The sequence below is a fragment of the Pseudomassariella vexata genome (genome assembly GCF_002105095.1).
Source record: "Pseudomassariella vexata strain CBS 129021 chromosome Unknown BCR38scaffold_1, whole genome shotgun sequence".
NCBI classification, from domain to species: domain Eukaryota; kingdom Fungi; phylum Ascomycota; class Sordariomycetes; order Amphisphaeriales; family Pseudomassariaceae; genus Pseudomassariella; species Pseudomassariella vexata.
Window position 1 is genome coordinate 894207 of NW_024467956.1, and position 13398 is coordinate 907604.

Genomic DNA, 13398 nt, shown 5'->3' on the forward strand with positions numbered 1-13398 from the left:
AGGTCATTTTCGCAATGCAATCGACCAGTCGGGATGGTTCGTCTTCTGCAATCTAATCTCCCCCGCCAACTCGCCGAAAAAAATGGAGTAACAGGGAAATTCGCTGCCGGTAGTGGTTGGCAATGGCGAGGGTCGATCCGGCCTGCTCGGCACTTTCTCATGAATCGACTTATCCGCTCGTATCGCTGCCACCGTCGATCTGTGAAAATACCTTCAGCCCCCCCAGGTACGTCAGGAGTAATGCCACTGCGAGTGCAAATCATCAGGGCAACCTAGAAATCAAAACAGGTTTCCTAATCCAAATCAAGTAGCTATGCCCGGCGACAGGCAGGACTGGAGTGCCAATGCGGTTTAGGCTTGCGGACTGGCCTCTCATCTGAACCTCGGGAGATCTAGTTGGCAGGGGAGTTCGTGACTGACTATTGACTTCGTTGAGGTTTCCAACCAATCGTGTGATACCGGAGTTGAAGCTGGAGTTGGAGTTGGGGTCCGAGTTCGGAATGTCGGTTGCGATAATGTTCTATTTCGGGTAGGAGACTGTTGGTTGGTTGGCTGGTTGGTTGCATGGTAGGCGTTTCTCGATTGGGCATTCCAGCCGTGTTCCTCGGCCACAGTTGTGGGCGTCACCTCAGGATTAGGTGACGCGTTGCCAGGAGTTACAAGTCGAGGTTGATACGTACGTTTTCAGCTACATGAACTAAATGTGCGTACGCGTACGTAGTAAAAATGGAGGGAAGTGGGAACATCTCGGATTGAGACCTAAGCGAGCTCTTTTCTTGATGGGGTTGGTGCTTGATCCGTCAGGCCCATTCCACTCTCCTTCATATCCTACAGGGTCAATATGCTGCCCCACACGCTTCCAGCTGTGTGCTCTCTTGGACCTGGTTCGCTGCCTCGGACCCTTCTCGATGTGCGACCCAAGTATAAGTTACCAGCTCTGCTTTACGTGATCATGCGGATACATATGGATAGCTCAAGAGTGCCTTTGACACTCCGAACAGGGACTTTTCCGTTATTATGTATTCCTGGTTGATGAAATTTGGTAAGCTAACTTACTTTTCAGCCAAGTCATATTTGCGCCGGTAGTAGCTGTATATTTGTCTGGCCTAAGACCACGGCCCGTTTAGTGCCATCCCTAATACAACGTCAGATGGCAGGTGCTATAATATAGCTGTCTATTCTCGGGAAATTTGTTGGCTGTGGACTGCCATACTATGTAACATGTACGTCAACGGTTTGGTGCGGGTTATAGCCAAACCGTCTCTAAGTGGTTTTAAAGAGATATGGCAATAAATACTTATACTTGGAACGGGCCAACAGGATATACGTCATCTCAGGACTCTGTAATAATTACACTATAAGCATCAGACAACTCCAGAACAGCCTGTCAATTCCATGCGCTCAGTGTAGAAAGTCTAGAGACGGTGCATAAACACTGAGGTATTTACAGGCGTACAACTTCAAGGTACACGACTCAAATACAACAACAATACAGTACCCCTTCATCTCTTGCCCCTATCGTGAATTCCCACCGAGAAGAAAGAGTTGGCGGTCGGATGTACAATATACTCCGATTTCGAATCTACGGTCCTTTTGACCAGACCACACCAAACCAACACTCAATTGGACACTTTTCACGCCACAAGATTATATGTTCACATATATGCCATTCAACAGCCAGTGACGGAAACTTGATCGTGGTGGAGTTCTTCTCTAGAATGTTCGAGGCTCTATCCAGCTATTGAATTTTAGTAGCTTGGCTGAATAGCCAATAATTCAACTTTTCACAATGTCGGAGCCTAACAACCCCGCACCAAATTTGTGTATGCATATGTTAGAACAATGTATGTCTAGCCCATCCTAACTACAATACGGGCAACTAGAAGCTATGGCGCTATCCCATAGCCGGCCTAGAGCCGAAAATACCGAAGATGACGTTCAGGATGCCCTCTGCTATACAGGGGTATATCACTACGAAAAGCGGCCCAATTTGTACGGAATTCCGCAGTTAATATTGCAATGTGAAAGCAAATCGCGTTATCAAGTTGATCAGGGTAAGCACAAATCACCAGAGCAGGAAAATGTTATTTCATTTGTACAGAGATTTTATGCCAGGAATAACTCGGCTATGCCCCTGGCTATGGGAACATGATTTGTGGCCTGTAAGTTTGCTCGGCCGTTAAGGTTTGCTTTGGAAGAGCTGGCTGAAGAGGTTTCACCCGAAATATCGCCGTGAAGACCAAAGTTAGCAGAAAACTCAACTATAAGCGTAATAACTTTGCTACGCCGCATAATATAAATAAGTTCCATAATTACTTGGCCCAGTTTGACTGGATCAAGCCGAGAAATACGGTCAATACGTTTACCAACCCCCAACCCCAACCCCAACCCCAAATAAAAAAATGCTAATTCAAAAGTATTCAATATTACAAGAAAAGTCCCAAACTCACATCGCTTTTCATGTGCTAACATCTTAATTATGAAATTGGGGTTTTCTGTGAATACTCGCTATGATTGAGGCCCAAAGCTAACTTTGTCCCGACAGTATTGCTTGAACCTCGAATTCGATTTAGTACCAAGGGAACTTCTTACGCCGTGACATACTCTTAACATCCAAACCTGCAAGAACTCCCAAATAGCCTCCGCCGCCGCCGCCGTCGTAGAGTGACCTTGGTCTCATTCTGACTTGGGAAATTCCCGTCAGCAGCCATCCAGTTCAGGGGGCCCGTCCATGTATCGCCAGGATATACAGCGGCCGAGATCATATCCATGAACCCCTCCGTGACCTCATCGTAGCTGAACCCTGTCTCGCCGGCTGATCGATATACAATACATTCAGGTTGCTATTCCAGGACCATGGGTTCAAACTGTCGAGTTCGAGTCCGCCTGCACCAGACAGAGACCGTTTTCTCTTAGAGCTTGGTTGGCGGAGGCGTTTCCTGGGCCGCCCTGTAGCCAGATAGCGAGGGGCGCATCCTCGGGTGCGTTGCGTGACTCGAAGAACCAGAAGGTTTCTTGCGAGTAAGGTTGGAGGTTGGTGTAAGGCAGAGTGACGAAGCCGCTGTATGGCTTGATTCCAGCGGTTGTCTCGCAGATCCCGGGCTGTGGGTACGGTGTAGGTTGAATACCGTGCTTATTTTTGACCGTCTGAAGCTCACCTCTTAATAAGTGACATCGACACCATCTGTTTGACGCGAGTTGAGAGCCGTAGCTGAGACCGCAGAGATGGCAGCAAGACTTGGGACCAAGCCCTGGCCGAATATGCGAGACATAGATGGCATGACCAACCCGACTTTTGATGTACTGGCGACTGAAGTAGAGAAAAACGCACAGGGAATAAGTCGGATGATATATCAAGATGGCCAACTCAGCGTCTAATCTTTGTATATAAGTTACTGCAACATACATATACATATATTTCCAAAGGCATGAATTCAGCCATCTAACATCAAGGGCGGAGTTACATGAGTAGGATCTGTTCAGCGGGAATGACTGGGCCCTGAGTTAACCGTTAGTGCTTAGTTCTAAGTACCAGGAGTTCCAACCCAGCTGGCCTGAACTGAGCCTGGCGATTGAGATGTGAGTGGAGTAGCTCCTTCCATAAGGTATAATGGACAATGGCGAGAACCTCAGGCTCGTCTTCAGCAGCGGCGGCACCGGCAGCTGGCCGGCCAAAAGACATGTATTCGGTCCGCGTAATCACCTGCGGGAACCTGGTCCTGAAGGAAGCATGATTACCCGTGCCACACCCCACTTATTTCGGATTCGCTTGAGCTCGGCGTCTTGGTCCTGGAACTGCCGCCGTGCTCACTGACCTCAGTTGGTGCTTACCACCAAATTGGCCAGATCACCAACTTGGCCAGTTTTTTGACGGATTTCAACCTTTAATTAGAACCTACGTAATAACTGCTAAGTAAGACCTATCTCGAAGACATCTGTAGGCTTGAATCCGCCTGCTAATCGACGTCTTCTAGCTTCCTTCGCGGTATCAAAAAATGTCTTTTTAGCTGCTCGGCGTAATCCTTCGTGATGCTCAAACGGGGTCAGGCGGTCAGTAGGATATACCTACCACCTAACACACTGAACAGACGGCTCCAGTACCAACATATCCCATCTGTTGATCTTATCAGACGAAGATCGTGGTACTGGTTATAACAGCGAAGCTCTTACACGTCTGGTGCGTGAGTTAGTCGGATATGCCTCTGATACTCGTATCGTAATAGTAGGATCTTGAACGTAAAGATAAGCTGAATAACTAAAATAACTAAATAACTGACTGAAAAGCGAAGGTGAAGATATAGATAAGAAGGAGATGTGATATGAAGATGAAGATGATGATGCGTGAAGATGAGGGACTCGTGTCCTACTCTGCCTCTGTGCCTTTTAAAGAAGAGAAAATAAACTTTCTCCTAGCCCCGTAACCTATTTCCCTGATGTCCGGCCTTACCCCGTTACACACCTCCCCTATAGGTTCGTCTCTGTCCCCAGAGACAGTCGAACCTATATAAAATAAAGGGTAAGGCAATGGTCTTCCTCTAATCATAGCAGCGGTGTCTTTCGAGAAAGAAAAAAAATTTGGAGGGGGGGGGGAAGGGGGGTTTGATAGTCTGATCAGACGACTTGTGTCCGAATCCTGTGTCCTACGCACCAGTCTTTCTCTCGTAGCCTTGTCATCTGACTGAAATATTCTCTCCTCCCCAGAACGTACTTCTCCTCTTTCCTCCCCAGGACTCTCTCTCCTCTTTTCTTTCCTCCCCAGGACGCACTTCTTTTTCCACTTATCTTCCTGCCAGTCAAAGTCGCAGGACGGAGTAACAAGGTCCTCAAAGTCCGCCTCTCTCGATTCTGCCTGGCTGTCCGGTATCTTCCTCGTCCTCTTTAGTAGCTTCCGAATCTTTTTCCTTGACAAGCTCCTCCGAGAAGTGTAGTATACTTCCAGACCGAATAGTAGGACTGTCTGACTGCTCGTATCAATCCTCTTAGCAGCGGCAGTCCTCTTATCGACGGTAGCCTCGTCCACAGCGGTGGTCCTCTTAGTATCAGCAGTCTCGTTCCTCTTCGTCTAATCAGACGGCTGCAAAAACGGTTCAACTGTCGTGCTGTCCAAATCTTCGACTATCGACCTAGTGAGGATCTTGGTAACTACAAGGTCGGCTGATCGGATGTCGGGACTAAGGGCTGTGTTCGTCTTCGCTGTCTCTGGCTGTACTAGTCCTGGCGTCTGTAGTCGATTATCCTGTACTTGCGGCGGCTGAGAGGAGCTCTGAATCTGGAGAGTGCTCGTATCATTCTTCGTAATACCAAAGTCTCGTCTAAGATAATAGGCCGCAAGCCGTTGGAATTGAGGATCAAGGTTGTTCGACATGACCCAGTCGCACACCTCTCGTAGGATAGACTTGCCCTCCTGCGTCGCCTTTCTCTCGATATATGTCGGTACCTGAATCGCAGTCTGTCTTTTGTAGTCTCCTCCGAGGAAGTAGGCTCTGTCCATTGGGTCCCATCGGAGAAAGCCGTCGCGATTCAAATCTTCAAGTATACCGCACTGTGAGACAAGATGGCCAGGCATAGCACAGAAGACACATTTCCTGGTTGTCGTGCCCCATCGATTCGGATACGGACGGTGTTGTCTGGTCTCGTAGTCGTACAGCTGTCCTTGACGAGAGATGTCTTGACGAGGGCTGTCTTGACGAGGGCTGTCTTGAGTCCTGACCGTATTTCCTTGGGCCTGGTGTACGACCTGGTGTACGAGTGGCTGACAGCCCCATAGCTGCTGTGGCCGGTATGCAGTCCTTATGTCTTCTATCTGGTGTCTCCGATCAGACGGACCTACTTGGCTCAGTTGTATCTGCAAGGCTCTGAGCCTCTCCGTGAGAGTAGTTATATCTGGCTGGCTTTCCTCTCTCTTGCCCTGATCAGACGGAAAATATCTCTCAGCTCGCTTGGTGTGCATATCCAGATTGACCTTAATCCTCGCCCATCCTCGGACCAACTTCTGGGCTTGAGAGTACTCCATCTTGAAGATCTCTTCGTGCGTCATATCAGCTTTGCTTATGATGTCTTCAAGGCTGTGACTGTGGATTCCCTCAAACAAGCCTCGAGTACAGTCAAGGTCGCTTGGGACTCGAGTAGTACCCTTCGTCTCACTAACCAGAATCTCATGGTCAAGACAGTACGTATAGATCTTCGACGGATTCGATAGCGGAGGCTGGTTCTAGAGGTCTTTGAGGCGCTGGTATGCACTTCGTAGTTGTCTGGGGTCTCCGATTACGAAGGTACTTTTCAGAGCCGTTACCGCAACACTCCAACTGTGAAGTTGATCGATAGCGTCCTCCACCCTTTTCTGATGCGTCCTGTCCTTAGTCCAGTACTGGATTTCGGCAATCTTTTGAGCATCACTGAGTCGAGCTCTCTCAAAGATCCGATCGACCTGCTCAATCCAGTCGGATACGTTATCGCCGTCAAAGCGGAGGTGTGGGTATTGCGCTACATCGGGGATCATATATAGTATAGTAAAAACTTGAGCCATTTTGATCGGATTCTCGGTGGTCTTGACGGGAGCGGTCTGATTAGTCCTAGGCGAATAATAGATTCCGTGCTTTCGCTGTGCGGCCTCTCTCTCGGCTCTGGAAAACTGTTCTTTCGTAGGAACTATTCTCCTATGGGTCCTGTCGTACTAGTTGTATCTCTGTGTCTGAGTCTCATATCGTCTATCGCATCTCTGTATCCGAGTCTCTCTGTTTTCTTCAGAAAAGGAGTGTTGAAGCCTTGGTGTCCGGGTCCAATCCCGTACTACTCTTGCTTCTATTTCCTTCTTCTTATATTCCTCGGTCCTGTGCCGTTGTTTCTCTTGTCGATACTCTTAATGCTCTTGATCTCCTTGATCCTCTTGTCGATGCCCTTGATACTCTTGTCCTTGTCGATGCAGATTGTCGTATGTCACTCTCTTCTTAATGCTCTGCTCTGTACTGCTCTGTGCTCTGTGCTCTGTGCTCTCTTATCTCTCTGTATCTTATCTTCTGAATAAGAGTTCAAGAGCTGTGTGCCGAGCTGTGTGCCAAGTCTCTATCCATATCCTGTTGATAAGGCCGTAGTGGCTTCGGCACTCTCGGAAGCCTGTACTTCCTCTTCGAATTCCCACATTCGCTGTCCTTATCGTCGCCTCGTAGCTAGAAACTTTGGAGCCCCGCCCTTCTGAGTTTGTCGGTCTTGACTCTATGTCCGAGGCTTCCGTATCTTCCGTGTCTTCCGTGTCCTCAGCAGAAGCATTTGGGGGTCTCCATCATTCCCTCTCCGCGACTGATCGGTTGTCTTCAATAATCGCGATCTGACGAGAGATTCAGTGCCGTGAAGCCTCCGAATTGTGTAGCCTCCCTCTGATCACCATTGAAACGGGGTCAGGCGGTCAGTAGGATATACCTACTTCGTATTCATATAGTTCTAGCATTACAGGGACTTTCTGTATTTCTATCATCTTTCTTGTAGTGAAACGGGGTCAGGCGGTCAGTAGGATATACCTACTTCGTATTCATATAGTTCTAGCATTACAGGGACTTTCTGTATTTCTATCTTTCTTATAGTGAAACGGGGTCAGGCGGTCAGTAGGATATACCTACCACCTAACACACTGAACAGACGGCTCCAGTACCAACAGATGGGATCTGTTGGTCTGATCAGACGAAGATCGTGGTACTGGTTGCAAGAGCTTCGCTCTTGCAAGTCTGGTGCGCGAGTTGGTCGGATGTGCCTCTGAGACTCTCGTCGGAATGATTCTCAGAACAAGACGTCTGGCTCTGGGAGTCGAATGAAGCTCTCAATGGCACTGGATTGCTCTGATCAGAGCAAGATACAGGCTTTTGTCATTGTCAAGGCTAAGATAAGGGCAGATTAATTGGATTTCGAAAGTAGTGTCTAAGTGCACGTAGGAATGAACCGCATAATTGAAGGGCTAGCTAACTAGAATAGAAAACAAAAGTCAAGTTGATTGAATAAGTTGATTGAATAAGATGATGAAAAAGATGACGAGTTGTTGAAAGTCGCCTGTTATCTCCGTGTCCCTTTTTGAAGTAAGGAAGACAGGGGAGCCCTCCCTAGCCCCCGTAACCTATTTCCCTGATGTCCGGCCTTACCCCGTTACAATATTAAGCTACATACGCCTACACCTCCTGGGAGCTCGTCTGGCGCCCCCTTAATCTGGGAATCAAAGACTCCAAATAACCCAACCGAGACGCAATCCCAGTCTGAATACGTTAAAAACAGAATCGTACAGCATCAGAATAGCTCCCCGATGACAATACTTACGGCTATTGACCAATTTTCACGTGGTGCGACGGCTGTTATGCACCGGTTAGTTTTACTTGAGGATGAGGTCACTGCACTTCGGAAGGCTAATCAAGAGCTAAGCCGTCGTCGAAGGACTAAAAATCGACAGCTACAAGATGGAGGATCTCTTATTTTACGAGACGCTCAGGACTTACAGTCTCAACGGGATATTGAACAGCAGCTACAGGATGATATACGTGTAAGTCGTCGTCGTACGAGACCGGCCGAACCACGCCGACGGCGCTGTAGGATCTGCGGAGAGCCCGGACATAATGCTCGTACTTGTGAGAATGATAAAGATACGTACGAGGAAGAGGATTCCGATTAGTTTGAATTATTGTTTTTTAGTTTAGTTAAGTTATTGAAGTTATTCATACGGTGCCAAGAAAAAGTGGCCAACTTGCTTGTGGGGTACGTTAGATATATTAGTATATCTATCCCGTACTAACTGATCGAGGGACTTTGCATACTAGCACTCATACAGAGGACGGCTTGCTGTAACTGTGAGTCCATTGCGATTAGAAAAAGCTGATAAATTGATGAAGATAGGTTGAAGTTGAAAGTAGGGAAAAAACTGGCCAAGTTGGTGATCTGGCCAATTTGGTGGTGAACACCAACCTAGGTTGGTGAGCTCAAGCGAGTCCGAAATAAGTGGGTTGCGGCACGGGTAGTCGTAACTTCGACAACTTCAGCAGAGTTGCGGCATAGCATGATCCGATGCCCCATTCAACAGAGTTTGCCTCCGCCTGGCCGCGGGCTTCGAGGCGCTCTTTGTACCTGCTGGTGCTTGCCAAGATGAGTTGAGCTGGTGAAAAAGCGGCAACTTCCTTGATCAGCACTCTTCCATGTCAACCCCGTGCCGCCCCTATCAAACATCATAATTATCGCGCATGCATGAGGAAATCCTTGGCGCAGTAATCACCTGGTTCTACAGCCACTACCGATGCCGTAGCACTGTATGTGGAATGCCATTATGGGCGGACGCACTGGCAGCTTCTGGAATGGGCTTCTGGAATGGGTCTGTTAATACCTAAACCGAAATGTTTGTCAACCGGCCGTCTGGTGTACACCCGAAGTCTTCTTTTCAGCAAGGATTGCCTGTAAGAAGACGCACTTAACCTACCTCGCAACCCAAGTTGGCCCTCCAAATCATGCCGCCTACGTAGTTAGTTGACAAGTGTCCTGAGGCGACCGGCATGGAGTTAAACCAACCTCCCTATCTAGTAAAGCCCTCTTCAGTAAGATGTAAAATATGGTGAAAACATTGACTCTATTCTCCGGCCAACCGCGCCAATTTTCTGCTTCTGCCCTAGGTATCAATCATTACGTCCAAACAAGACAAGTCTCTTAACCCATGTACATCGCGAATGCCTGTTTTCCTTCATCAGACAGGCGATCCACGTAACTTGCGATTACGCCACCCCTGGCCGCATTCGCCTGCGTTAAGTATTGCCGCACCCATTGCGGAACATCCTGCACCTCGGGAAAATCGTCGCGTGGTGGTTTCTTGCAGGTGTTGAGTGCTGTGAAACCTAAGCCAAAACCGATATCGTCTACATCGGCCTCCCGGATGATCTCGTCGCCCGTGCCCCCGGTTGCTTTCGGCGCGTTGGTGAGCATCGTAAGCAGGGTCTCGCAAGTGAAGCGCCAACCTTTCTGGTATCGCTGTCCAAAGGCCTGGGTCTCGGCCAATGACTTGGTCAGAGAGACCACGGCTAGCTTACGGTCGACGGGACTGGCAAACAGGGGAGAAACGGGCAGAACCGTTTTCAAGTACAGGGGCACAAATATGTCTGCCTGGACCTTCATTTCCTCTCGTACCTTGTCCATCTGAGCAACGAAGAAATCCGCACCAAGGCCGATATCAACATTTGCAGATATGAGATGGTAGAATCGTACAAGACGTTTCTTGTACGATTCAGCAGGGTTGTGGTCCAGCTTGTTCAAAACGAGTTGCAAGATCGTCGTGAAGAACTTTTCAAGGCTCGTCCTATTTATTTGTCAGACATGTGTAAGTCATTGTCCACGTATGAAACTTACTTCGGAATGGAGATCACCACGGACTCCAGAACATCGAATGCGTTTTGCTCCGTTTTCTTGCCGACCAATAGTTTCTGAAAGATGCCGAGAATCGGTTCGACTTGGTTGGCGGCCACGATATCTTGGGACGCTCGAGGAACGATTGCCGCCAGCAACCTTGTACAACCAGGGACATTACCTCTTGTTTCCCACAGTGTGTGCTGAAGCAAGGGGGTGATAAGACTCTTGTAGTGGTTCGGAAGGGCGGAGGCCGGATTTGATTCGAGCAGTGCAGAAAAGAGCTGGAAGACATATGGGATGAATTCGTTGACTTCCTCCGTGAGGATCTGGTTGAATGGCTCCCACAACCGTTCTTCCAATTTAGTGCTTGCACCGGATGACGCGACATTCCTGTTTCAATCAGCTCTCGACCCAACGCACGACGCAATTTTGTGTGGCAAAGGTTGGGTGACCCAAGTATAGTGCAACCTAGAAGAACGATCGGCAGCTGTAGTTCATCCGTCACTTGGATGCTTCCAAGTGACAGATAAAATTCACGTGTAGTCTCGGGAATGGCGTTAACAGTGCCGAGCATCATTCTAGGTTGGCCCCATATTCTTGACCGGGTTGTCCACGCTTGACCACTCAGGAATAAACTTACCTTACCAGGGCACCCAGGGCCTCGAAGTGATAGTAATAAAATCTGGGATTGCTTGGGTTCTCCTTGATGACATTCGTGATCTTGACCAGGTGATCTAGCACCAGGTCTGCGAAAGGCATAACACCCTCTTTCATTACGATGAGCACTCGCATGATGCACCGCATCAAGAACTCATTCTCTTGCATCTTCGCAGGCGCCTGCTCCTTCTCCACAAGCTTGAATAAGTGCTCCAGAAGGTCTTTCGCAAATGGTTCGATATCGGGCCGGGAAAATACGTGGTTGCCTTGATCGTCAGTGAGATACAGAACTCTCTCGACTGCGATCGCAGCATAGGTGTATACGACGTAATTGGAGGATCCCATATTTTGGATGAGGGGCTGGAAGGCAGCCTGCCATTGCTCCTTCGTTAATTGACTTCGGAAGGTGTACAAGTATTTGATGGCATCGACTTTGGAAATTGGTTCGACTCCGTTGTCTGTGATCAAATCGCTGGCGATGTGCTGTTGGAAGAAGTCAACTACATTTACGAGTGAGTTCACCGTCTTCACTCCCTGGCCAGCGGTGACAGCTCCCTTCGCCGCTATTGACAAAAAGAGGGATATGGCTGTGTCCTTGTCTTTCCAGTTGCCCTTGCCTTGCTCCAAGTAGTGGTTGATGTACTTGCCAGCAACGTTGGTGACAAGCTGCTCGAACTTCTCTTGTAACGTTCTCAAGAAGTCTGTGGCTGCTCTCCGTCTCGAGTCGGTGTCCGAGCCCTCCAAGTCTCTTCGGATGAATTCAATAGGCTCGTCCTCAAACAGTTCGATGTCCGTCTCTCTCAGAGCAACGTTTGGCAGAATAACCTTCTCCACGACCGAGTTGAGCACATTTTCGTCGTTGAAATTCTGTGCATGGCGCTCAACGCTTGCGATGGCGGTCAGGAAGTGAAGAGCTTTGCTCACGAGGTTGTCGTATTTTGTCTCGGGTCCGATTGATGACAGTAGGTTCCAGGCACTAGTGATGAAAACCTGCGTATATCGTCCGAAATCGTCATCGTACTTGCTCGTGTAGAGTTCCAGGGCCTCGCAAATGTCGGCCTTGACGTTCTCTAGCACACCGGCTTCCGATTCATCGTCTGTTGCTAGTATTGGGTTCTCGTAGGTCAAGTATTTGTGGAGTAGAGTCGAGATCTGCTCCAGGTTGTTCTCAAATTGCGGCGGCATGTCTTGACACGAAAGATCGTAGAAAACCTTGACAAGCAGGCTCAGGGTGTCGAAGTACGGTTTCAAGGCATCCTTGTTGTTGGCGTTCGCGGTGATTTGTTGGTCAGTGGCCTGGGGCGATGCATGGTCAGCGCAAGACTATGGGCGAGTACGGGCTTTTTGGGGTTTGATATACATTCAGGAGGCTGAGAAACGGTGTCGCGAATGTGTTGAGAACATGGTTGATCTCCATGAAGAGATCATCAGACCGGTACAGGGGCCGCCACCGCTGGAAGATCGAATGTGCGACTTCCAACACTCCGTTGTTCACCTTGGCATCATCGGGCGACAATCGCGAAACGAGGTCCTACGTTCATAGCGTTAGACCAGGCCTGATCGCCACTACAAGTGGAAGTTCCCTATTATGCGCACCTGAACGAGTGTGTCCCACCTCTCCCAGAAATCCGAGTCTGCTATCAAACTTATGGCATCTCCGAGCTGTGTCTGAATCGTTGGCGGGCAGGCAATCATGAGCCCAATGAGCTCTTGTTTGATGGTCGAGACCTCATCGGCGGGGAGTTTGTAGTTGCCGCTGGCATCCTATGCTTTCGGGTCAGAATCTGCTAGTCCATTACTTTTGTGCTGGGTTCACGTACCACGTAGTTGAAGCGGATGAAGTTCTTGAAGCACAGCGACGCGGCCAGTCGGGTGTTGACGGGTAGCTGCTCGGCGTGTACGATCTGGAGAAGTAGAAGAGAGAACCTGGGCTTCTTCTCTTCAATCTTAAGTGCGGTCTCGGCTAGATCCCCAAGGTTAGTCTAAAATATCATCCCGAAGGATTGATCTGTACGAAGTTCTATCGCTAGAAACAGCCAAGGTGGGGCTACGTCGAGCTTCACTGTACCTTTTCTGTGCTTGGTCGGGTCGAGGGTGGCATCCAGCAGCTGGACAATCCGTTCAAGATCGCTAGCCATGATTGCTACGAGTGGGCGATCCTAACGAAAGTCTGTGTGGTGGCAAGTGGACGATGAAGAAGTGTCAATTGTCGATGATCTGAGCAAGCTTCAAGACGTTTGTTGCCTTTCAATGGTCCCCAAACCACAGCAACGGAACGCTAAAAATTTGGCGGCCTGTGCGTCACCGCCGCATATGAGCTTGGCGATAGAGGGGAACTTGGGAAGCTGTGGCGGACAATGGAGCCATTATTATTCCGAGCTG

General features: G+C 48.9%; 4 protein-coding genes across 4 annotated transcripts; all 4 read right to left on the minus strand.

Annotated features, from left to right (window-relative positions):
• Positions 1–2471: 2471 nt before the first annotated feature.
• On the minus strand, positions 2472–3663 carry BCR38DRAFT_415985 (uncharacterized protein). Its single transcript, XM_040859071.1, has one exon. The coding sequence runs from the start codon at positions 3412–3414 to the stop codon at positions 2863–2865; it is 552 nt and encodes a 183-aa protein (XP_040720718.1). The 5' UTR covers positions 3415–3663; the 3' UTR covers positions 2472–2862.
• A 1030-nt stretch (positions 3664–4693) lies between these two features.
• BCR38DRAFT_3920 (uncharacterized protein) lies at positions 4694–6347 on the minus strand. The gene has a single exon (XM_040857573.1). The coding sequence runs from the start codon at positions 6035–6037 to the stop codon at positions 5063–5065; it is 975 nt and encodes a 324-aa protein (XP_040720719.1). The 5' UTR covers positions 6038–6347; the 3' UTR covers positions 4694–5062.
• On the minus strand, positions 6212–6526 carry BCR38DRAFT_479647 (uncharacterized protein; the record flags this gene model as incomplete). Its single annotated transcript, XM_040863180.1, has 1 exon — positions 6212–6526. One exon carries the CDS (start codon positions 6524–6526, stop codon positions 6212–6214), a length of 315 nt encoding a protein of 104 aa, XP_040720720.1.
• Positions 6527–9666: 3140 nt separating this feature from the next.
• Positions 9667–13154, minus strand: BCR38DRAFT_404249 (Cse1-domain-containing protein; the record flags this gene model as incomplete). The annotated part of the gene is made up of 8 exons (XM_040857829.1): positions 9667–10309; positions 10360–10749; positions 10780–10827; positions 11000–12312; positions 12377–12547; positions 12613–12780; positions 12837–12979; positions 13085–13154. 8 exons carry the CDS (start codon positions 13152–13154, stop codon positions 9667–9669), a joined length of 2946 nt encoding a protein of 981 aa, XP_040720721.1.
• Between the last annotated feature and the right edge of the window lie 244 nt (positions 13155–13398).

Excerpts from the sequence above, each read along its gene's own strand:
- BCR38DRAFT_415985 (XM_040859071.1), bottom strand. The coding sequence starts at position 3,414 with ATGTATATGTATGTTGCAGTAACTTATATACAAAGATTAGACGCTGAG.
- BCR38DRAFT_3920 (XM_040857573.1), bottom strand. The coding sequence starts at position 6,037 with ATGACGCACGAAGAGATCTTCAAGATGGAGTACTCTCAAGCCCAGAAG.